Source organism: Netta rufina (assembly GCF_964035555.1).
Source record: "Netta rufina genome assembly, chromosome: 5".
Lineage (NCBI taxonomy): Eukaryota > Metazoa > Chordata > Aves > Anseriformes > Anatidae > Netta > Netta rufina.
Window position 1 is genome coordinate 7101667 of NC_140128.1, and position 24470 is coordinate 7126136.

The 24470-nt window shown below is 33.8% G+C and overlaps 1 protein-coding gene across 1 annotated transcript in view; it reads left to right on the forward strand.

The window, feature by feature from the left end:
• The window catches only part of CCDC73 (coiled-coil domain containing 73), a gene marked incomplete at both ends in the record, with an annotated part of 54370 nt that overhangs the window by 17500 nt on the left and 12400 nt on the right, over window positions 1–24470 (forward strand). Inside the window, 8 exons of the mRNA XM_084287248.1 lie at window positions 690–728; window positions 6084–6219; window positions 8931–9010; window positions 14152–14280; window positions 14642–14701; window positions 16818–16922; window positions 21463–21573; window positions 23492–23623. Coding sequence (XP_084143374.1) covers window positions 690–728; window positions 6084–6219; window positions 8931–9010; window positions 14152–14280; window positions 14642–14701; window positions 16818–16922; window positions 21463–21573; window positions 23492–23623 — 792 coding nt within the window. The remainder of the gene's footprint in view (window positions 1–689; window positions 729–6083; window positions 6220–8930; window positions 9011–14151; window positions 14281–14641; window positions 14702–16817; window positions 16923–21462; window positions 21574–23491; window positions 23624–24470) is intronic.

Below are 24470 nucleotides of genomic sequence, written 5' to 3' on the forward strand. Positions count from 1 at the left end.
TATCTAAACAGTCAAAATACTACCTTAAAAATGATTGCTCTCTAGACTTAGGTTTGGTTTTTAGAAATACTTGCTATGTAGGATTTACACATACTAAATTCACTGATGCTTCCCTAATTATTTACAAGTCAATGTCTTAGGATGTTAAAGGAAAAAATAAAATAGCAACAGCTTTAGTCTCAAGTATTATAAAAATCAAAATTCTATTGGTGGTGGTGTATGAAAAGAAGTGTTAATGACTTCAAATGTTAGCTTTTATTATTAAAGCATGCAAGATGGGTAGAATATATCTTTGTATAAAACCATTGGACTATCTACTTTTTTTTTTCCCCCAGAAGGGGATAAACTTTATTCCTGTTTTCTTCTCTGTTTATTTCAAAGGGTTAAGTTTATAGAATGTAGTCCCTTTAAATATTATGATACATGATAGTGATCAGAGGTATTTATGTATTTTTCAAAATTCCTGTAGCTGCAAATCAATGTAAAGCATTTTTTTTAAAACATAAAGATGATGTTAAGTGAGTCTTACAGCAAAATAGGGTAACCATTCATTTGAAAACAGTGTTACTGTATTGGATTGGAATAAGTGCAATTAAATCTTAGGTATAAGAATATTTAAATATCTACAGTTTGTCTTCAGGAAAAAAGGGTAACTGCAGTTCAACTGATAGCTCTTTTTCATTTGACAGATTTCAAAATACACTTTACAAAAGAAACTGAATGAAATGGTAAGAAATTAATAAAAGAGTAAGTTTTTATGAAAAGAGAATGTCAGTTTATATAATGTCAATCCTAGCTATCTCTAATACTTGATGGGTGTATAACTGTAAGTAATTGAGAGGTGATATCACCTTTGAATCTGAAAAAGTTTTCTCTCTAAAGTAACGTTCTCAGTTTCTTATGTTGTGATAGCTGCTGCTTAAATCATTTGGATTTTTTCTTCATGAATAAAAATAATTGGCTCATGTTATAGAACAGAATGAAAATTATTTTTTCATGGTCTGATATGAAAAATGTAATTATAGTACCCATATAATTGTAGGATCTAGCATATCCATCCCAAAGAAGTAGTAGAAAATTCTGGACAGCTTTTTGCTTTTGTTTTGTTGTTTGAGAAAAACTGATCATGGATTTTCTCACTCTTTCACCACTCTTTTCAGAATTACTTCTCAACATCAGTTCCCCTGAACAGTTTAGATTTCATCCAGTCCAGCTTACTCCCTTTGACACAGAGAATAAATTTATATAGAGTGACAGCTTAGTCGCTCTGAACCCTGTTGTCTGTTTTGGGAAGTGAAAGAATGAGCTGCAGAAACATTGCTAAGCTTGATTGAATAAATGCTGTGAAAATTCTGCTGCTGCTCAACTGGAAAGAATAAAGATAATATTGTCAGACCATTATAAACTGTGATCTTAATTAAGAAGCTCAAAAAACTAGGGTCCAGTTTAGCTTTAAGTACCATGACATTTGTACTGAAAGTCATCTTCAACGCTACAGTGGTTTTACACAAAATATGGTGAAATTGAATAATGTGCCCTCTGACCTGGGAGATAAGGCTACAAGTTAAAGATCAAAGGCAACATAAAATGTGTTTTGTCTTACTTCACTTTTAACTTACGTTTATTCTTAAAATACATCTGATCTAAAAGGGTGCTTAAAATACACAGAATTATTGAACTTATATTTAGATCATTTCACATACTACCTTTCATTAATAATTTGCAAGTTCAGTCTTCCATATGAATGAGTGTTTAAGCAGCACAGATCCATTTCTAGCTTGTAGAAAAGGTGCTGTTATTTAAATATCTTCCTTTTCTATGTTCATAATATTGCTTCAACAAATAATTATTCGAATATTTTGAAAACATTGGGGTACTGTGCCCTTGATACAGAATGTGGTTATTGAAAATGCTGTTGAGTTTGGGACTAAATATTAGAAGTCCTCTTTTGCATGTAGCACCAAATGTAACATGTATGGCCTGGCCATACATGTAGAAGATGTAGAGACAAAAACAAGCAAAAAAAAAAAACAACAACACATAAAGTAGAAATTAATTCTTTCCTACAACCATATGCAGTAGTGGGCTAATAAAATTTTAGACTGGGTTAGATTCTACCAACTTGAGTGATTGTGCTGAAATAAATGTGTTTAAGGGAACAAAAGACCATGTAGAATCTTAGTTATCACAAATGACAAGATATTCTGAAGTAGAATGGATTTTTTGAGACCCATTTACATTTAAATTTGAAGTTTGTTAGAGATTTAGTTTATATCTGGAACCTTAGAAACTCTGCTAATTAATAAAGTAGCTTTTGTATGTGTTGGGAATTGATGTACCATTTTATTTCAGTTTTGTTCCTTTCAGTTCTGTTCTTTTAATCTAACATTTAGCATGCTATCCAGTGAAGGTTATGTGAAGACTATAGTGCTCATATCTTGTATATGATGACACACTAGAATTTTGAAATAGTAGAATTTTGTTTCTCCATCTCTATATAGCCTTTCAACATAAAACAAAGGATTTTTCTTCCATCATTCTTTTTTGTTTATGCAGTAACGGTATTGATTATTGTGTGGTATAGTTGCTTTGTACATCACTGCATACAGATACAGCCAGGAGGCTGCAGGGTTATTCTGTCAGACAACTAGTGTTGTAACCAACTCTATTGTGGCTTCTGTATTGCATTCTTTTCTTGCTGCTGAAATAAAGGAGTAACTAGAGGAAAATGGTCTTGGGTCAGGTCTTTGTTTCTTCCTTCACTACTTTCCTCACAGGTGATAAAATGTAGAATGCTGAAACTCTGAGAGTGTAGAATAAAAGTGGATGTAGAGTAGAAAAATACTCTTCAAAAACTTTTCATGTATTCATCCTTTCCCTTTTTAAGTTGCACTGGCTTATCCTGGGTATGTCTGAGAAAGCATTTAGAGTTACTTCTCTTCTCAACTTCGCTTGTATTTGTAGTACCTAATCCTTAAACATACCATCATGGTGCTAAAATATAGAAGGCGAGTGAGGCTAAGGCTAGTGATGGCTGGGTTGAAGACCAAAGGGGGAGATGTCACTGTTTATAAGGTGTCACTTGACAGTCAGTATTGATGAGTAAAGTAGATGGGATGAATACTTCTGTGAATGACTGGTAATTAGTCTAGTTTCACTTGCTGACTATATTGGTAAATGAAATGCTTGAGAGACCGTTTATCAAAGCTGAATTCAAGTGATATGAAATGGCCTAGGTTCATTAAACTCTACTACTCTTCAAAAGAGGAAGCTGCATCCAAATAACCCAGATTGTTCTCAGTAGACAGTCTCCTGAACTGTGCCCAGGCTCTGTTTGAGTGCTTTTTGATTTAGGTCAAATCTGTCAGGAATCTCCTAACAACCCAGCAGTACAGGCATTGCCTGAGAGTTTCCTTGCCACTTTTTAGTTCTCTAATATAGAGGTGGTTACCAAACAAAAAATGTCTGCTTGTAAAACAGGATATGACGTTCTTATCCTGGATTATTAAGAACAACTCAACTTTTAAAATTAGACTTATTTCTTTTCCACATATTTTAGAAATTTGCCTGTAATTACACTGTTGTCTAAAAATAGTGAGAAAGGAGTAGTACAGTATAAACTGTAAATAATGACTTTTAATTAGAAAAATGGTAGGAACTAGAGAACTAGTGTGGAAACACTTTTCCTGTTTTGAATATTTAGAGTTGGTAGCTCTCTGCATAATTTTCACATGATCTTGCCTGTAGTCTTTTGTTCCATAAGAGCCCCTTTGTTCCTCTGACACTTTCACCTCCCAATTACCACCTTTTGATTCGCTGAGTAACTGACTAGTGACTCAGTTTCCAGAATATTTTTGAGATATGAGCAATTCCCTCTTTGTCTTCCTCCAGTCACCTACCTGACCCTGAGCTATTTCTCTGGTCTAGTTCCACCAAGAAATGATTGTGCCTCAACAAGCCATATGGCCACAATCAGTTCCACTCCCCATCCCAGCTTATCTTTATTACTGGTGGAAGGCAGGGCAATAATTCCTGTTCATGCAGTATCAGACATTAGGAAGGAGAACCGAGATTCTGTGGGTCTTGCTCCAACTCCAGGGTCAGACCCTCCCTATCCTGTGGAGTCTCTTGGTGTTTCTTTGTCTTCTATGCAAGAATGTTTTAAGACCTTTTCATTGTGAGCAGAAGATCCACATATCCAGGGAAAGATGTCAGAAGGCAAACCAAACTGCTTTTATTTTCCTGGGCACTCCAAGGATGGAGAGCAGCTTGCCATCAATTATGTTTAGACAAGTGGTAAACTCTTAATAGAACTCTTTTGAGGATACAGCAAGCCAAATCCTTTTCTCATTGGAAAGAGCCTTGGGAAATAACAAAGCATATTTCTACCTGTTCTAATGGGGAGAAAGGAGTAATGCTGTCCTGCTGACTTAAGAAAGATTAAGAAAGAAATTGCGACAACACCAAGAAAAACAAAATAAGAACAAAAGGCAAAAACTCAAATTTTGCCACAAGCTGTTCAAGTCTTGTGTTAGTGATGCTCCCTTATTTATCAGTCTCTTAGAATGAATACGCCTGAATTATTATCAGGAAAAACAAATATAGATTTTCCTTTATTGTATAAAGCCCACATTCTTATTTTAGTGAAGTACAGTGTTTTTTTAAGCTTACTTTTCATTAGGAAAAAGAGAAAGTACGTGAAAATTCACAGCCTAAATTCCTTGCAGTGATTCTGTAAGTGGTGGTGTTTCTTTACCAGTGCTTCCATTATGACTTTCCATTTGCTGTAGTGTGTTTAATTTCATACCTTATAAAACATGAGAAATTTGTATTGTATATCCTGTTTTGCTAGCCTTATGTTGATCATTTCTTTTGATTACTATCAGCTTTTATTATCCTCTGATGCTTGGACATGTATTGCATTTGTTACTGTATGGGAAAGGAGCCTTACAGAAGCCGAACAGCTTGGGCCAGATTCATCCTTGTGTAACTTGAATTTACACGCAAGAATGAATTTGGCCCAATTCATTTTAGTTGCTATGTTGCTCTACTGTAGCTTAGAAATAGACTAGATGCCTAAATAGGTATATTTTCCAGAGGAAGTAATTTAACCTACTTTCTTTAAAGAGAAAATTAAATTTAAAATTGTCTTAATAGTACCTAGAAAGCTATTAAGAATAATACTAAAATATTAAAGAGGAACACAAAAAATACTGTATATGAAAGAATAAAAATAAACAAATAATGGTATATGTCACTGAATACAGGTTCATGTGAATATAAATTTTTCAATCACCCCCTCACAAAACGAGAGAGAGATTGGTTAGATTAATGAAATCTAAATACATTTTACTTAAAGTGTGGGACAAGATACTAGTTAAGCCAAAATGCTGAAAGAAGTAAGGTACTCATAAAGGTAGTAAGAAAAAAACAAACAAACAAACATAGTATGCTTGTTTGAGTACTACGGTAGGGAGAAATGAGCAGCCAGGGCAATGAGGTGGAAACATACAGCTGCCAAAGCCACTGTTACAGTTCTGAATCCGCAGTGAAAGGCAGGTGGAGGACCACTCTGAAAAGCTGGTGTGCTGTCTTTATGCTGCTAAACTCCACGGGCATCCTACATCGAAGGAGTGAGTTTGTGATGCTGCCCTGAATGGTAGTACAGGACAGCAAGTATGCACCACGGGCAGATATTGAGGCACTGTTACAATGTTAGGTTATGTTCACAATACAAATGAAACGGCATGTTTAGAGTAAGCTATATAACAAAGAAAAACTTGAGAACAGGATTTAAAAGCAGTTAATTGAGTTCTGCATGTATTTATTTGAAAGTTCTCCTAAATCTAAGGGGCAGCATGAGAAAATAAATTGAAGTGCCTGTTTGATAGGCTAACACACAGGTGCAGGTTTTTGGAGTGGGGTGTTATCTGGAAGTGGGAACTGATTGTCAGATATGAAATAGACAACTAAGCTATTCTGAAAATGATTTTGCATTTATGCTATAATGTTAAGCATTTGCAGAGTGGATTTATACATGCTAGTGGGCACCATTAAGCAGTGGCTTCATTTGTTTCTAACAGGATCAGAAATTACAGTTGCACTTAGCAGCAAGAGAGGAGCATCATAAGAAACTGAATGAAGTTGAGAGGTGTTATGCCACTATTGTATGTCAGTTTGGCATTGTTAAAGGTGTTCATGGACAATTAGAGCACAGTGGTACGTATGGCTTAAACATCCTCCAGCATTTGCTTTTTACTTTATTTTTGACTAGACTGAGTATCAGATGTGTGACAGAACTCAAAAAATAGTAGCTGCCATGTGTCTAATATCAAATATACCAGCTGACAATTACTGCATCTCAGTAGCTTCTGCCGTGTTTCTTTGCGTGACAGTGCCAAGTCAAGCAGCACAGCCCCTGTACCTGCTCTGCTCTTTGCTGTTATATGACTACAGCTGTGTGTGTGACCATACAGTAAACTACATTGAGGAAAAGACTTGTATTCAAAAACAGTCCAGCAGCAGGCTCAGTCCTTCAAAAAAAAAAATATATATATATATATATACATGTGTATATATATATGCTTAATTTGGATCACCTTTCTCCTGCCATTAAGTAGACATCCACATAAACAGTGGTACAAGCTTAAATGAGGGGATGAATTAGCAGATAATGAAAAATGAATGTCATTTTAACTAGCTTTAATGTTGGGAAATAGACAGAAACCATTAATGAAATATAATATTTTGCGGGTTTTGTACAGAAATTTAAAGTCTTAAAACTACTTCAGTAAATAGAGTGGATGAATAACTTTGTAGAGTTATTGTTACCTAGATTCAATGTGACCATTCAGGCTTTATAAAGCCTTAACCCCTATAATGTATTAAATAACAAAATGATTTGTGAATTATTTGTGAATCTATTAATACAAAAATAGCATTCCGCATACCCCTTTTTTTTAATATAACTATATACATATTTCATCTGTAAAATAACAAAGCTGATATGTGAACTAATAAACTTCATTTACTTTTTTTTTTTTTTTTGGTACCTGTTAATTCAAGAGACAAATCCTAGTTTTGCATAACAAAGTAATTCACTGCAAGGTCTGCATGAAAATTTGTGTAGGACTATTTTGTGCATATTGTTTTGTTTGCCTCCAGTTTGTCCTTTGATTAAGAACATTAATTCCTTTTGTAAAGAAAAGGAATACTAGATGTATAAATTACAAGCTTTGGTATTTATTTTTATTTTTTTATGTTTTGCATGAAGCCAGCTAGTTCTTCAGATATCATCCAAAGAAATTGCTAACACATTATCAAAAATTTTGGGACATTATTTGCCCAAAATATTTTTAGTATTTTTGGGTTTTCTCTATTTATGTGAAATTGTGGTATTTTACTACCTCAGGTTACTTTTTGTACCCCTTTCTTGAAAGTAGGTTAGTGATTGATATTCAAAATAAACAAAGAGAAAACATTGCTGTATTTTCATTGTATTTACATATGAAGGGCTTTTCTTCATATGTAAACGTAAATATGTAAAAAAAAGGCAGGGCTTTTCTACTATGTCAATACAGAAAAGTCTTTTGCTATTTCATGGAAACATAACACTCAGTATTTTTTTTATTTTTTATTTTTTAACTATATATAAAATGTTTTGCCATGTTTCTACTTGCATTTATTAGTAATTGCCCAAGGAACCCTTGGAAAAGATTAAATCTAAGTTATTAACTGGTTCTGTGTAAGAAGCCAATCTATTCACCAGCTTAACTCCAGTCTGTCTTTTACTGCAGTGAGAATTCAATTTTCATTGCAGTATGTAAGACCTGAAATAGGTAACTTGTAAATTCAGAGCAAGAAACTGCAGTCAGTGGAAGAGTCATGCAGAAAGGGTATGAGACATTTTCATGCAAATTGTGTAAATTTATGAACAGTTGTTCTTTATCTGCTGTATTAGAACAGTATGTAGGGTAACAAGAAAGTAAAAACTGACGCTTTAGTGTTTTTATGGGGAAAATGCCACAATGCATGATAAATCTAAAACTTTGTCTTACTAGTGACCCATTATTAGCACTTTAAAGATAGAGGGTGAACATATGAGTCTCGTTGAAAACTTTACCAACTTTTGCCTGATTTTTTTTTTCCTAAAGTTTACCAGAAGACGTTTACATGTATTACATTCTTTTAAAAGCATTTTCATTTGCTAAGCACATCTTCAACAGATGGGAAGAATTTTCTGGGTGTGATGGAGTGTCTGGAGTTCCTGCATACAAAGAGGAGTCAGGAAACTGAAAAGGCTGAAGAAAAAGCTGAGGGGATCAAAATTCTTAGGCTGAATAGAAGTGACTAAAAAAGTACAGGAATGGTGGTGAACATCTTCAGTTTTTCATTGTGATATCTTGTGATTCCGTTCCCTTTCAGAAGAGACAGAGGATATACTTGGGCTTGTCCTCCAGTATCCTGTTTGTGATCTTCCATATTCTATATGAACATAACTCTGTACATTTAACTCAAGTATTTGAGTGTTCGGTGGTTCATTATGTTCTCTGTTTCTCTGAAAATTATTGACTTAGCTTTGTTTTTAAAACTAGGGTTTTACAGGTAATTTTCAGATAAGATTGAAAGCTGATGGAGAAGTCACTCAAATGGGTGACGCTAAATGGCACTAGAAATTAAATGACAAAATCAACAAACAAAATTCTAAACTTGTTTTTTGAGGTGTAGAACAACTGATACTGGCTGCTGTAATCCTTTTATGTAGTATCATAATACATGGAAAGAGTAGTTGAGTCATATTTTCAGCCTTAGCCTCTGTTCCAAAAAGCTTGACTATTTTAGGCATTAAAAACACATATATTGCAGATATAAATCAAATAGCTCTTTAAATGCAGAAGTATATATTAACATGTTTCATCTGTTGTTTAAAGTACAGGAAGCAATACAGGTCAATAAGAAACTAACATCAGTGAATAAAAAACAGGAGACTGAAATAAGTAATCTGAAGGAAGTAAGTATAGTATGTATTTCTAAATGTGTAGGTGGGCTTCTTTTGGACTTGTTCAAGCTGCTGTATTGTCAATGGAAACAGTATACGAGTAGCATGCAACTGTTCTTCATTCTATGACTAACGTCTGAATTTGTCTTAGTTTCCCATCTTATACACAGATGCCTCAGATGACTGCCAATTAAATGTTGAGCAGCTCTGAATAGTTTCTGTAACTTGGGAATTTTTGTTTACTTGTATGGTATCCTACTCATTTATTTTTAATTATCGTCAACTCATCTTTTTCCTGTGCTGTGTTGCCATTGCATTTTCCATCTGGTAGGGAAAGGTAACTGGTGTTTTCAGTGTAGTCAAACACAATTGGGTAAGAAGAAGGTTACTTATGTCATAGAACCAAGCTGATAGCTTAAACATAGAATAAATTACATTAATTTCTCAATCTCTGTCAGAAATGAGAGAATTTTGATGTAGGGCAACTGAGACCATCAATTATAGTGATACTATGGGCAAAATTTGCCAGGCCATTAAGCTCTTTTCTGCTTCTCTTCTACTAAGAAACTAATATTTGCCAGGTATGTTTTCAGTTGCACTCTCTTAGACCTATATAATAGGGGTAAGGATAAAGTTCTCTTTTCTTTAAGCTGTTTCTTAGGTGCTGACAGGAGAAGAGGCAAAGGGACCCTCTGAAGACAAAATTGTTCTGTAAACTCATTATCTTTCTGTACCTCATCTTTTTCATATCTCTCTTTCTTTCCAGTCTGCTATTTTCTCTCCCTTTGATTCTGTGAGGATTTTAGGGAGGAAGCAAATGCATGATTACTTGCAGCTTCTTGGCCTACTACTTAGCTCCATTTTCATTTGTTTCATTTCTGCCTTCTCAAACACTTAATGTTGATATTTACTACACTAAAATATTTTAGTCACAAATCATAAATTGAACCTAGATATCATACAGGTTTTTAAAAGTGTGTTGTAACTTTCATGTGAAGAACAGGGACATTTATCTAAAATGAAGCATATCTTTATTGTATTATATTGCAAATATCAACATTCAAGGACTCTTTAAAAACTCTTAAGCATCACAGTCAATTAGATTTGTTGCTTTTGGTTAAGAATCAACAATTAATTGCATAGAATTCTCCTGAGAGTAAGTAATCTGAGAGGTAAGAAAAGAAAAATGTTTAAGAAAATTTTTACGTAATAAATTTTATGAGTAACAGAGGTGTGCGAGATAAACTGATAATATTTTGTGTACTCCAGTAATAAAATGTATTTCTTGATCCATCTTTTTCAGCAGTACTATTGGCTCTTAAGGTCATGGGTGATAAATTTTAAATAAAGTACTGCTAGATAAGCAGTAGAAGGGGCCAGCAGAAACTTAATCTGGCTTCCATCGTTCACCAGGAAATGCCTTTATCCTGGCTATTTCTGAATTTCTTAGTGGACATGTAGTATCTGACCATCCTGTTGTGAATGTGAGTGGAGACCTGAACTAGAATTTAATTGCTTAGCTTTCCAATACTCATGTAGTGATGTGACACTTCGTGGGAATGACTTGCTGTCTGAACAAAAAGTGAAGGCTTGTTTAGTTGTAATTACAGATTTGTAGATGAAGGTTCTGTGTAGTAGAATGACAGGTATTTTTCCATGAAAGGTAGAATATCTGTGAAAACACAATTTAAAATTAATAATATAAAAAAATTACAGTCCATTTTTCAGTACTTCCTATTTCAACAGTTTATAAATTTCAGCTTATAAAACACTTTTAGAAAGTGAAGTAGTGGCATAGTGTATTCCTGACACATATCTGTAATGGCACTGTATAGTTAGCACAACTTCCATTTGTGAAGGGCTGTGGGCTCTGTCTTTTGGGTCAGTCTGTAAGTGAAGACAAAGAAAATGCTTGGACCCACTAAGAATTGCCCTGAGCTAGTTTCATTTCATTGCAGTTCCCTTTCCCTTAGCCTTACCATTGCAGTAGTGATCTTAAAGCAGTAAGGTGTTTTCTCTTGTTGGGGAATGTATCTTGTAGAGCTGAGGGGACCTACAAGAGATATAAAGCAATGAGAAAACTTTGATATTTAGAATGGTTTTGAAGAGGAATTACTAGGCTATCTTCAATTGCTGCAAAGCTGAAAGAAGTTGTCATATCTGCAGCACAAGTTGTGACGTCTTATGCAACTGGTTTTATCTGCCTTGGAGACTTGACTGACCTCTAATAAATCTAAAAACTTGTGAGCTGTTAGCTCTTACCACAGCTGCTACTTTAACTTGGACTAGAATGATCTCTCACATTTGTTCTTAATGGGAATATGAATTAGTGAATTCAACATTTATGGAAAAAAGTAAACTAACCTCCAATATTAATACAATTACACTTATGTGATGGGAGTATTAAGTACAACTGGAAAACCTGATTTACATTGAGGTCCATTCTGCAAATGTTTAGGCTTCTGGAATTTGTGGAAAGAAATATTTGGAGAGGTGGTAGTTTGCTCGTGACATTGTGTGCTTACTAGTCCAGTTCTGATATCTTGGCTTAATTTCCTTTTTAGGAAACACTTTTGTTTTTATAACTTGAACACTTAGATATTCAACATGGGAGGTTGTTGTTTTTTTTTTTTTTCAAACACTTTGAAAGTGCTTGCAAGAAAATCAATAGAATGAAACAAACCTTTAAAAAAACATCTATTCTGCTCAAGGCCTGAGAGATTACCAGGGTTGCTCTGATCTTGGAAGAGAGCAAAAAGATGTGCTTGTTATGTTGCATAAACTTTAAGTTTGTATATGCTATTGGTACTGTCTTGGAAGCAGTTACATCTGCCTGTAATGGCTCTTTTTCCAGTCCTATACTGCCACTTCATGCTGGCATATGTGATTGTGTGGCCCTGAGAAAGAGTAGAATTATTATTTTTTTTTTTTTTAGTAAAATGTAGTTTTCATCAATACAAAAAAGGGAGTGACTTTTAGCTTAGATCAATTAGCAAAAGGAAAGAAAAACGTATTTAAGGAACAGGGCTGTTTCTTTTGTGTGACTTCTGACTTCTGTTGCTGGCTTAAATTGTTTCTGAAACCACATCCCTGAGTGTTGACTGCTAGCAACACATCAAAGGAATAGGTTTAAAGTCTTACTGTCCTTTCCTAACTGATGAAATTATTTTCCAGATTTTATTTAATTTCAGAGTACAAGAAATATATGTATGTATTAAAAATATTTTATATTATTTTTACAGTTATGTAGCTTGTGCTTTCACTCATCATGGTAAACTTTCTCATTCCTCTTGGTAATTTGGTTTGTGTTGGTTCTTTTTGTATGTTGTTTTCTGCCCACAGCGTTGGTAGATTTGCAGATGTGGGTTTGATTCCAGATGTATTTATACACATCCACCTACTATATACACAGAATAAAATGTAGTTTTCTTTTCTTTTCTTTTCTTTTCTTTTCTTTTCTTTTCTTTTCTTTTCTTTTCTTTTCTTTTCTTTTCTTTTCTTTTCTTTTCTTTTCTTTTCTACTTTTTCTCTTTTACTTCAAGGACATAATTTACTTAGTCTGGCACATTCTTTTCCCCAACAAAATAAATAGTAAGACTTTTCTGTACACAGTATACTCAGAATTTGGCAAAGTGTACATCAGATCCATGGCAGGATTATGCACCTGCTTGTGTAGCACACAACCTATCTACCAATAATCTAATTCTTTGTAAAAGACTAGTGTAATGTACCTTTTCATGTTTACAGAGTTTAAAAACAAAACAAAACAAAAAAAAAAACACAACTTGCACCACCTTCTGTTTCTTAAATACAAGATTACTGCTTGCATATTTTATTAGGGCCTTCTAGTAAAAATAGTACAACTAAAAGATGTTTTCATTGCAAAGATGGTTCTTCCTAGATTACAGAATATCACATTTCTAAAGCATTGCTGTCTTTGAGTTTTATAATTGATACTGCAATTACACTTTGTCCTAGCTAGATCACTTCAGATTTATTTATGGCTAAAATACATGAGAAATAAAGCCTCTAGCAAACAAAATGATTTATTTAAATGTAGTATCTGTACTTGTATTTTCCAAGTAACTTTGTGAATTTCAGCTACATAATCTTCCCTTTCTTTTGGTACTGTTATATGATTTTGTCCAGAACAGTTAAACCATTGGGCTGTGATAAGATGGAATTCCAGTTTTGTGAAGAAAAGTTAAACAGACCAAACTTAGTTGTTAGATAAAACTATTACCATTCTGAATGCTTGGTTCACCACTATGGCATCATGAAGAATTCTTGATACTATCTGTGAACAGCATTCATAACCTCTGCTATTTGTCTGAGTAAACGTCAGAGCACTCAAGGAGAGAGCGATATTAAACAGACTACCTTGTACCAGAATGGGAGGGGTGGGGGAGAATAGGGCACAATATTTATGACTCCAGGAACTATAAGTTGTAATTTAATGAGATCAAAGCATTTGCTGTTTATTTGCTTCACTAGGAGCTTGGAATAAACTGGTTGGAAAACAGATAGCACCCCTCTCCCCTCAAAAAGCAGGATATTTAAAAGATTATAAAGACTATAAAATCAAACGCATATTTTAGATGGAAAATCATGTTGTAGAAGTTTCTAATATAAAATTAATTTAGCATTCTCCTGAGATTAAGTAATTAATGTTTCAGGAAAAGCAAAGATCCTCCAAATTTATAGCCAGTTCCTGTTTTTACCAGATAGTCACTGTTCTTTTTTTTTTTTCCCCCTCCTGATTCTCAGGAACATAGTAGTTATAATAGGCACTTTATTCCTATTGTATATTTCAATGTGAGAGGCTTTACCAATATCAGCTTAATGCTCACTTCTAATGTACTTCTAGGAAGAGAAAGTATCAAAATATGGAAGTATCAGAAATGCCTCAAACAGTAATATTATTAGCACAATAACATTTTACATATGAAAATAAACTTTCAGCCACATTTGACAAGTTCAAAGTTTAGGAAGTCAGTCTTAGAAATTTTGGTTCCTCAATTTAATTTATTCTTCTGTTTCCATACATTATTTAAAAGTAGAGCATGACTTAGGATAGTTTAAAAGATTTGTCTTTGTTTTGAATTGCAATGCCTATACTGGATGAACTATTTATACGTGTTTCCTGTGTTAAGGAACTGAAGAAAGTAACTACAGACTTGATAAGGTCCAAGGTCACATCTCAGTACAGGGTGGGAGAAGAAAACATCAATCTTGCAGCAAAGGAAAAACAGTTTCAAGAACTGCAACAAAAACTCAGAATGGTATTTTGGAGTTTAAACAAATTAATTTTTTGGTTAATGTGTTCTGTTCTTCATTTATAAAACATCATGGCAAGGATCTCTGTGACGCATACATCTCAGTGATTCCTTTCTACTACCTGCATATACTGTGTACCAAAATTATTTCCAGAACTACCTTTCCTAGGGAAGTAAATACACTGAATAGAAATACAAATTTATAAATAAATAAAAATTTAGACATTGCAATATAATACAGTTTTTAAAATAGCGTAATGATGATTCACAATGCCCTATTAATACAATATTAATATATATATATATATATACAGTAATTTTAAATGCCTTTTATAGTGCTTCATGTTCCTTTTTTCATTTTTTGAAGGAGGAAGCAATTAGTAAAAAAGTTAGAGAAGAAAACACTCAAATTAAAGGAGAAAAGCTGGTGAGTTGTTAATATAACATTGTTATTCAAAATTAAGAATAGAGGTGCTATATATTTAAGATTCTTAAATGATCTCACTAAGCTATTAAAAAATAAATTCACTTGTTCACTTTTCTGAAGTATTTCATTAATAACACAAATGGGGTTTTACTCCTCAATTTTAGAAGATGAATTAGCAAAATGAAATATGTTCTTTGACACCTTGTTCGAGGTCTTCTGTCTTTGAGTTCAGATTGGAGAAATTTGGTACACCCATTAAAATAAGTTATCTATCTGTTTAGTCCAAATAAGCAATGAGGTTTGCATGATATTCTTGCTACTGTGCCACACCTTACATAGATGATGATAGGATTATCTTCTTTCTCAAACTTAGTTATTTGCTCTGTTCCTGAGCAAATCCTGTTATTCAAGACAGATACGTGGAGTCAAGTAACAAACACATGGCACAAAAATTGTGTTTCCTGTAATAATATCATAATGTACTGGTTTGCAAATATTAAACATAAAAAGGGCTTTTTTTTTTTTTTTTTCTTATACAGTTACAGAATTCTCATTCTGCAGCTCATTAAGTGAACACATTGGAGAAATTTTAACCTTGTTCTGAGGCAAGGACAAAAGCAGTAGCTTGCTTGTATACTCACTGAGCACTCGTTAAAGGATAATCCAGCAGTACTCTTACAATTTTTAAAAGTTTGTTTGCATTTTGAATTCACTTTTTTAAAAATACTTGACAATAAGCATAGAAAACAACAAGAGATGTACTCGGTCTTAATGACTTTAACTGTCTCCATTCCATCCATGTTGTCATCTGCAGCGTAGTGAATGGTAGCACCAATGGATTGTAAATCTACACCACCTTAATTCATTGGATGGCTGTTTTCTTACAATTTAATCTTCTTGAAGTAGCAATATTGTCTATAGTCATTTAGTCATGTTCTGTTTAACTCAAAGGTTTTTGTCATGAACAGTGTCCTTCTAAAAAAAAAAAAAAAAAAAAAAAAGAGATCTTTTCCTGCAGGACAGCTGAAATTTTAATACCCCAACTTTGTATTTGACCAACTTAGTCTATTTGAAATTAAGTTACCGCAATGAATTAACATGCTAGTCTTTCACTTTTGACATCTAGGTTTAAAATACAGAAATAACAGAACTATGACACATTACTTGTAATGATTCTTCGGTTTAGTCTGAACACTGAAAGAAAGTGTTAATTGCATGTCAAGACTGTAGTGTTCATTAGTACAACTCAGTGCAAAGTTCATGTAGTATCATCTCACATGGAATTTAAACTGAGATTATTATTCCTTCGGAGTAGTGAATGCTTAATGGGTTACAGACAGACAAAGAACCCCGTGTTATAATGACCAGAAGAGTCTTGTTGGAATCGCTGAGGCCAATGAATATGAAGCTGAGAATTTGGCCCTGAAGTTTCCCAAAAGGGGAAGAAAAAAAAAAAAAAAGTATCAGATTAGTTGTTAATTCTAAAAAGGTTACCCATTATAAAACAATTGATGAAGGTACGTCAAAAAATCAGATTGTGACAGCAAAATTTGATGAATATGCATCATGGCATTATATGGTGCAAAGCTAATGTGTGTTAGTTCCAATCTATTAGGATTTAATTTGAGATTCAGAATAACGTCACGTAATGGTGATCCATTAATGCTAGTGATTACTTGTCTTTCATAATTTCTCTGGATTTTCCATTATTTTCCAGAACTGTAATATGGTACCATAAAATTATTCTGCTAGATTAATTGAACCCACAGAGGGGTAAGATTTGATGCACATTGTTCTGATTTGCACTGAATTATTTTTAAAAATATCAGTGAATTGTTCATTTTAATTATAAGAAAAAATCTCTGATAAAGAATAGTCTATTATAGTCTCCCAGGAAAAAGCCTGAAAGAGCCTAGAGGAGGTCTGGTTCTTCCTACAAGCCCTTCCCAAATGTTGATGTTGGTTGTAATAGGAAATACATTCTAACATACATTATTTTGTATACCACTGACAGAAAAAAAAAATAAATGTTGAATGTCAGACATAAATTAACTAATGTTTAAACTTCAGAAACAAAATGTAATTCAATATATCCTGATTTGTTTGTATTAACAAGGAAATTCTCAGCTCTCTACAATGTGTGCAGGAGCTGCTTCAGCGAATAACCCAAACGAATATTAGAATGGAAAGTGAATTAAATGCACTGAAAGAAGAATATCAGGTCAGATTTTTCTTGATTAGACAAGCTGCTACTATCTGTTATGTATTTTTTAAGTCTAGGGCTGTTAAAGACATCTGTGTGCTTTTCAGAACTTTTGACCTCACTTCCATTGCTCCCTCAGCTCCTTAACTGTCAGCATGAACCTTGAAATGCAGTCTTATGGTTTCCCTCTTTGAGTTCTCCCCCTAAAGTAAATCATGGTTGCCACTCCAATCAACTGTTTCTGGAGGGTAAAAGTAGAATGTTTCTATGGTTGCTTTCAAGTATTTTGAAATCAAATGATTTTATGACTTGATTCTTTTAATTCATTTGTATATAGGTATAAATTTCTTGTTCCCGAAAAGTACTTCAAATTTCAGGACTTCAGAGCCATTGTTTGTCCTCAATTTTGTTAGAGCAAAGAGCCTAACCAAGAATATTCCCTAGTCATTTTTTACTGTGTTGTCTGTCATATTTATGCGAAGGGTGGTAAGTAGTCATGGGATTGCAGTGTTCTTCTTTGAGATTGTAAATAAAATAAAGAAAATTAACAGCTTAGATTTTAAATTATACTACCAGTCAGACTGGCACTGAAGATTAAGGTCATTATCTTTTCTCTTCAGATATTCCATGCAGAGTTCAGCTACAACTATTAATGGGATGATTAATAATTATCCACTGTATTTATTATAATTTATACAATTGCAACTATTCTATTCTTTGCTTCGCCTTTAAGGCAAAGGTTTTGAACTAGCATCTCAGTTTCAAATTAAGCTTTCTATGTGCATATATACTTTTGTTTCTAAGTAAATGCTTCTAACGCTAAATGGAAATTAATTTGCTTCACATAAGTCTTAAACTTGTCTTTTTATAGGTGTAAAGCAGTTTGCCTTCTGCCACAATATAAGTATGTGAACTTTGCATTTTGACTGAACAAGTAAATTTATAGATGAGTCTAGGTTCCTGCATTTAGTCCAGAGTGTTGGCTTTTCATGACTTCAAATTATTTGATCTGACTGCTCTAGAGCCAAGAAGAGATGTTTCTCGGCCTGGAGAATAGTTCCACTAGTTCTTCATGAATCTTCAGCATTCTCCAATTCATTTTTCATATAATTTGCTTTCCTAAAAGGTTTAAACATGACAAGGCACAGTTTAAGGTTACTGAAAGGTTAGTGTTAGGTTAGTTTCTTGGCACACTTTAAACTTTTGACCACGATCAATTGAGGCAATTCTACAGGCAAGGAACTGTTAAAAGTAGCATGCTTTTTAGTAAACTGTTGTTTACATGTTGGCTTATCAGCAGAAACAGTGAAATATCTGGGTTAGTTGCTGTTCATATGACACTTTTTTTTTGTTAGTGAGAAGGTAAAGTGCATTTTATTTTAAGTTGATTAAAATGAATTTGCAAAGAAAAGCAGAGGCTTGAGATAACTGGTTTGTAACCTTACCAATGATGATTTTCATAATAGGGGGGCCCTTGAGGAATCTCAAGTGAATCTTATGTGTTCTTTCCAGATGAACTTTGGCAATTATTTTGATTTGTCAAAAAAATATCTGTCTCTATTTAAATGGTCACCATAAAATATTGTTGCTTTTTACAGCTGCTGGTTTTGCTGACCGTTTGAGACAATTACCAGGATGTTAGCTGCTTATTTTGCCTTGTCATTTTTAAAGCAAGAAATGGAACTTATTTATAAGGAGCTTACTATTTGAATGCTCTACCCACTTTACTGTTGATTTGAGAGCTATTGCTTTTGTTTTTACTGATTCTAGAATCTTAATATGATGAGTAGGTTGTGCAGATCACAGTTTATTCCTCTGCTCTATCCTACATTCCTGTCACGTTTATGAATCTTGGAGTCATTGTACAGTACTATGGAAATATTTTTTTCTTTTACTCACAAAAATAATTCTACTTAGTTTTTGGGCTTGAGATGACTGAATACTTGCAAAATAACATTCAAGTAAGGTCATATTGGCCTTTCTCATTTATCTGTGGATACACAGTGCTAGGATACAAGAGTATCTAATAGTGCAGAAAAGCAAGCTAAAGTTTCTTAGTGAATGACAGTATATATGAGAATGCAATGAATTTGGGTCTTCTCCTCTATGCAATTGTCTTTAACATATATTATTCTATTCATCAGCTACTCCCAAGATTTCTTCTTTATATAGTCTGGAATAAATAGGCAACTGATATTTCTTCCTATCTAAATAATAGATTATTTGATCAAATGGAAGAAGAAAGCTTACACTGCAAACTATCTCAACACAGAGACAACTGTGTTCTATCTATTTGTGTAACGTATTATCAAAGGAAATGTATCCACTAGGGATGGGCTTGCTTCTGTTAGTCTTGTTTGCAACCGAACAGAAAGCAGAGCTTGTCTAGGAAGGGGTGGTGTGAAGGTCTTTTGATGATACATGTTCTTGAATCACAGGACTAATACATACGTAAATTTCAGTTCCACTAATTCCACAAGTCACATGTAAACCCAGTGAGGATTTAACTAAGATGATCTTGCTGACTGTGGCATAGGCAAGTTCGGCTTTGCAGAAGTGCTGGGGCAATATGTATGTGCAGTAAGGATCCATCCACCGTTCATTCTGACATCTCATTTTTTCAGGATTACTTAGCATTCTCACTACTGAATACTGAATTTGGAGGTATCCCTCCAAATCAGGAAATTTCCCCTTCTTGCTCTCCAAAGTAAGAATATTCTTATTATATTGATTGATTGATGTGTTTATAATGGATTTGGCTTTATTTTGTACTGCACACCTGTCTCCATAAATTTCAAACTTCAGTGCTGTATTATAGAGATGATGAGGATGCTATGTTTATTTTCAGAAGATGCATTTTATCTGTTGATATTCTACTAAGGGTCTTCAGGATTTTAAGTGTTTACAGTACAGTTAGTTAATGTTAACCCTACACCTACAGGTGTTATTCTGATGTCCATACTGCTTCTAATTACGTCTGTGATGATTATAAGAAAGTACTTTGGACAGTTTATTTTGAAACTATTGTTATTTCAAAAATGTTTCAGTAGGATAGGGTTAACTGAGAGGGCCCAATATTGGGTAGGTATCTTAGTGAGTTCTTATGTTAAATGGGCAAAGCGAAGGTTTGCTTTGGGAGTGGAGATTTTCAAGGAAAGTTTAGGTGAGGCAGCAACTCTTCTTTTTTTTTTCAGTCAGGTACTTTAATTTACTACTTGTTTTGTTGTAAGAACTATGCTGTGAAGAACCATTGCATTCCACCTCAGAGGAGGTTGAATTTAAGCCACATTTATCTTGAAGGATTAAAGAATCCTTTATTTAGAGAAGTAGAGGAGGTTCATCAAAGAAAGGAGATCTTAGACTCCTGGTTTGTAGAACTGTATGAAAGGTGCTACATCTGTGTGCAATTATACAGACAATGTATTGTTGAATTGTCTCACCCTTTTAATTACATAATCTGTTGGAGAAAATTCATTACATTATTATGAACGTCTTTTTCCTTGTGTATAAAAATGCAAGGTAGTCTGCATTTTCTGAGTGTTATACCTGTAAAATATGTTTATATTAATAGAATAGATTAATTCAAATAAGCATTTTTAAATTGTTGGCAAGTGAATCAAGAAGTAGACCCACTTTCAGTTGAAAGGTTAAGTAAAAAGGAATTGCTTTAGAGTAATGCCCTCATATCTTAACATTTTTCATGTAGACTTTCAAAAAAGCTCAGCAGAGTCATAAATATATAGCTGGTCATATAGCTACATACAGTAATGTTTACATTATCAAATATATGCGTCATCTAAATAGTAGGTAATGGATGCAGTAAGTCCTTTATCTTTCATATTGTTTGCTATAAAAGTGTAGTAGGATAAAAATTCCAACAATACCTGAGGTGTGTCAGAAGTTACTGTTGATTTACACAAGTGCTTTAATTTGGCACAGTAAAGCTGAAACATTTAAACAAAAAATATCCTGAGTACAATTAAGATGGTATAAAAACTTTATATTACTGTTATTTTAACACACACTTATTCTGTTTCAGTGACGTAATATAAATTAAAGGATAATCAGATATTGGAACATGAAGTGTTTATTATATAGCTGTTTTAGAGTTTGAAGCTTACACCATTTGTAGGCTAGGTTAATAAACAAATTAGGTAGAAAAAGTGATCAGAAAAATATTGTCTTTGGCTATACAGTAGTTTTTTTCCCTAAGTACTTTCTTTAAGGTCTAGATTGTGCTACATTTCACATTTCTCATCTCTGGACTTTATATTACTTTTTCAGCACATTAAAACTTATGCAGTGAAACTGAATAATGGCAAGTGTTTTTATACCCTTTTATAGCCATTTCTTTTTTCATAACCTCCCCCTGTTTCCTGTTAGCTAAACTATAAGCACCTTTCTGTTAATTTATGAAAATTATTGTTGAGATAGCACATTATCACTGATCTGTATGGCACTTTCAGCATGTTAGAAGCAAAGGTCCAAGCAACATAAAACACATCAAAATTCATTAATGTGGTATTGATTATTTTTTGGATAATTAATTTTATTGCAGACCCTTGAAAGAGATAATGAGCTGCAAAGGGAGAAGGCAAAGGAAAATGAAGAAAAGTTCCTTAATCTTCAGAATGAGCATGAGAAAGCACTGAGAACTTGGAAAAAAGATGTAGGTTTATTAAATTAAATGTTATAGTATTAAAAGATTTTTGAAGTAGCCATCAAGCATTTCAGGTAATTCCTAAAAGCCAAGAAAATATTGTAGAAATACTACAATAAAAACAACCAATTCCTTTTCTAATAATGCAGACTCATCTAGAAATTAATATTTAGGAGAAATGGTGCTTTCTGTGCTGTGAAAGCTCAGGGAAGTTCTATAAAGCAAGAGTCCCAGGGTATTAGTTGTTGTCCTGAATTAAAAATATTCCAGAATTACACAATTACTATTACCTAGACACAGAAGCTGTTATAACTTTTTAACTTACACGGATTGGATTTTGTATATTTTTCAGAATAATTTTATACACAGTTCATTCAGAGAATACCAGCACTTCTAGGCTGGTATTCTAGGTACACTCTTGTACCCTGAAAAAAACTATTGGTGGTAAACTGTTATATCCTCTGGTGAGGAAAGGAAGGAAAACAAACAAAAAACAACAACATAGGTTGATTAAAGTGGCACATACTGAAGGTAATTCTGAAGGACTGTATGCCCAGAGACTTGGGGGGTGGGCAAAAAGCAATCTCCAACTGAATTGGGTAGAGATGCTGAAGGCTTGCGTTGAAGCGGGGGGTCCTCATTTGAAAGGAATTATTTAACGAGGACTGTGGAGTGAAAGGAGATTAAAAAAGGTAAAACCCTGTATATTCTCTCAGTGAATTCACCTCTGCATACACCTAAACAATAGTTTGTCTTCAACATTTGGCATCTTTTCTATGCTTTCATTATTTTTAAATACTTCAGTAATTGCTAACTATTTAAGAATGAGGTATTTTAGCTGTAAAAATGGTGTGCAATAATAAATGTATGTGCACAAGTGAGTAATACTTCTTCAATAAGACATGGTCTGCTTTGTGTGTGGAAATTAGATTCTATCAGCATGTGTTTAATAGCCTCTTTTGTCTTCTACATACTTGGCATCTATTGCCAGAAGGGATTTGAAACTGGTGGACTGATTGTATCAGCGAGGCTGTGGGGAAATCTTAGGCCTGTTGTCCTAACTCTTCGAGCGCAACCACTATGGACATGACTATGGGCTTGAGACTATAAAATACCTGCACTGCTCGCTGCTCGCTGCTCTGAGGAGAAAAGATTCCATCTTACTAATTTCTCGCAGAGGCTTATACCCTAGGTTCTTGTATAGACATGGAAATTGGCCCTGTTTATTTCTCAGAAAAGTTTCTATCTTCTCTTTAGAAGATACCTCCGCACCCCAAATCTTTTTACTGTGACTAACTAGAAATTTGGACTTTTAATTTCGTAAAGCCTAGCATCATGATGGATAACATTAACATTACACGCTCTACTGAAAATATTTGCTAATGAAATGAAGGTATTTCTGTAAAGTTGCCTTTTTTTTTTTTTTTCCTTTACAGACTGTCTATTTGACCATACTTCTTGTTCTAAGTAGAAAAATGTGATTGTTACATACTCACTGAAGAAGCATTGGTCACTTGAGGCTATTTACAGAAGTAGTTCCACGCAAATTACTTATTATAGTTCCTTGAAAATGTAGATAGAGAACGAATACTTACTAGCATGTTTATCTTTGAGCAGAAAAAAAAGCTATAAATACAAATCCTACCTTTTGGAGAGTTACAACCTGAAGTAAATGAACAAAGCCCAAATAATATATATATATATATATATATATATATATATATATATATATATATATATATATATATAAAAAGATGATAATGATTAAAATCTTGGTGTGAACGAAAAGTTTCAAAATTGTCTTATTTTGTGCATTCCTCAGCATCTAGACATTCTTCTAAGTTGTTGATACTGGTGTAACATGCCATTTTTCATATTTGAACATGCAGAAAAGATCTATGTATGTGTGTTTTCTGCTTTGTTATAGGAGGAAAATATGAGAAGAGAGATAGCCACTATAAAAAATGAGCTGAATTCCCTTAAGGGGGCTCAAGGACGTCTTGAAGATTATCCTCCTCCTCTGGGAAACCAGTATGCTGAGCAAGTGGAAAGTCTGCAGGTAAGTGTATCTAACAGCTGCAGTACTTTGCATTTCTTCCTAAAAATAAATAAATTAACCTTAGAGAATGAGAGACATGGCAGTTTTTCTAGTCTGGCTCTTATGTCCGCTGATCTTCCCTTGACATTACTTAAGCCTAGAAATTTCTCTTGTAGCCAATGATCCAAGACCCCATTAAAATTTACTGTACCCAGAGAAAGTTTCCCTTTCTTCTAGAGGGCACTTTTACCATAGAAACTTGGGATGTTCATTATTCTATTAGATATATAGCAATTATCTTAAATAATGTAATGCATCTTTCCTAAATCACATTTCACATGTATTTTGCATAGGTGCTTCTCAAATGCTATGTGCAGATGCACTGACCCTTTACATGCATGCAAGTTCCCTGTAATTGTGGAAGTTCAAATCGACTTCTACTCAGAGGAACAAATTTGAGCCTACGTAACATGGGACAGATCAGAATTTTCACCTTATCAGCAAATAGATAACCTAAGGCCTTTAATTTTAGTTCAAACAAACTAAATAGCCTTTATTTTGCTGCTTCTGTTTAAGAATCAAAGGCATAGTAAGCTGTACAAGTTATGAATGCAGGAGGTAGATGGCTGGTTTACGCAGTGCAGCTTGAAATAAATTGAGCTTGCATTGCTGCGTGAGCCAAGTCTACATTCAGTTCTATATTCAGGGCATGTATGAGAAGTCAGCAAGTGATAAGGTTCATGAAGATGGTCTTTTGGAGCAAAAGGATAAACACTTAGCGCTATAGCTATGTGTTACCTACTTGAACTGGATTGCAAACTTATATTCCAGTCTTTCATATGACTGAAAAAAATAGAGTCATAAGTTA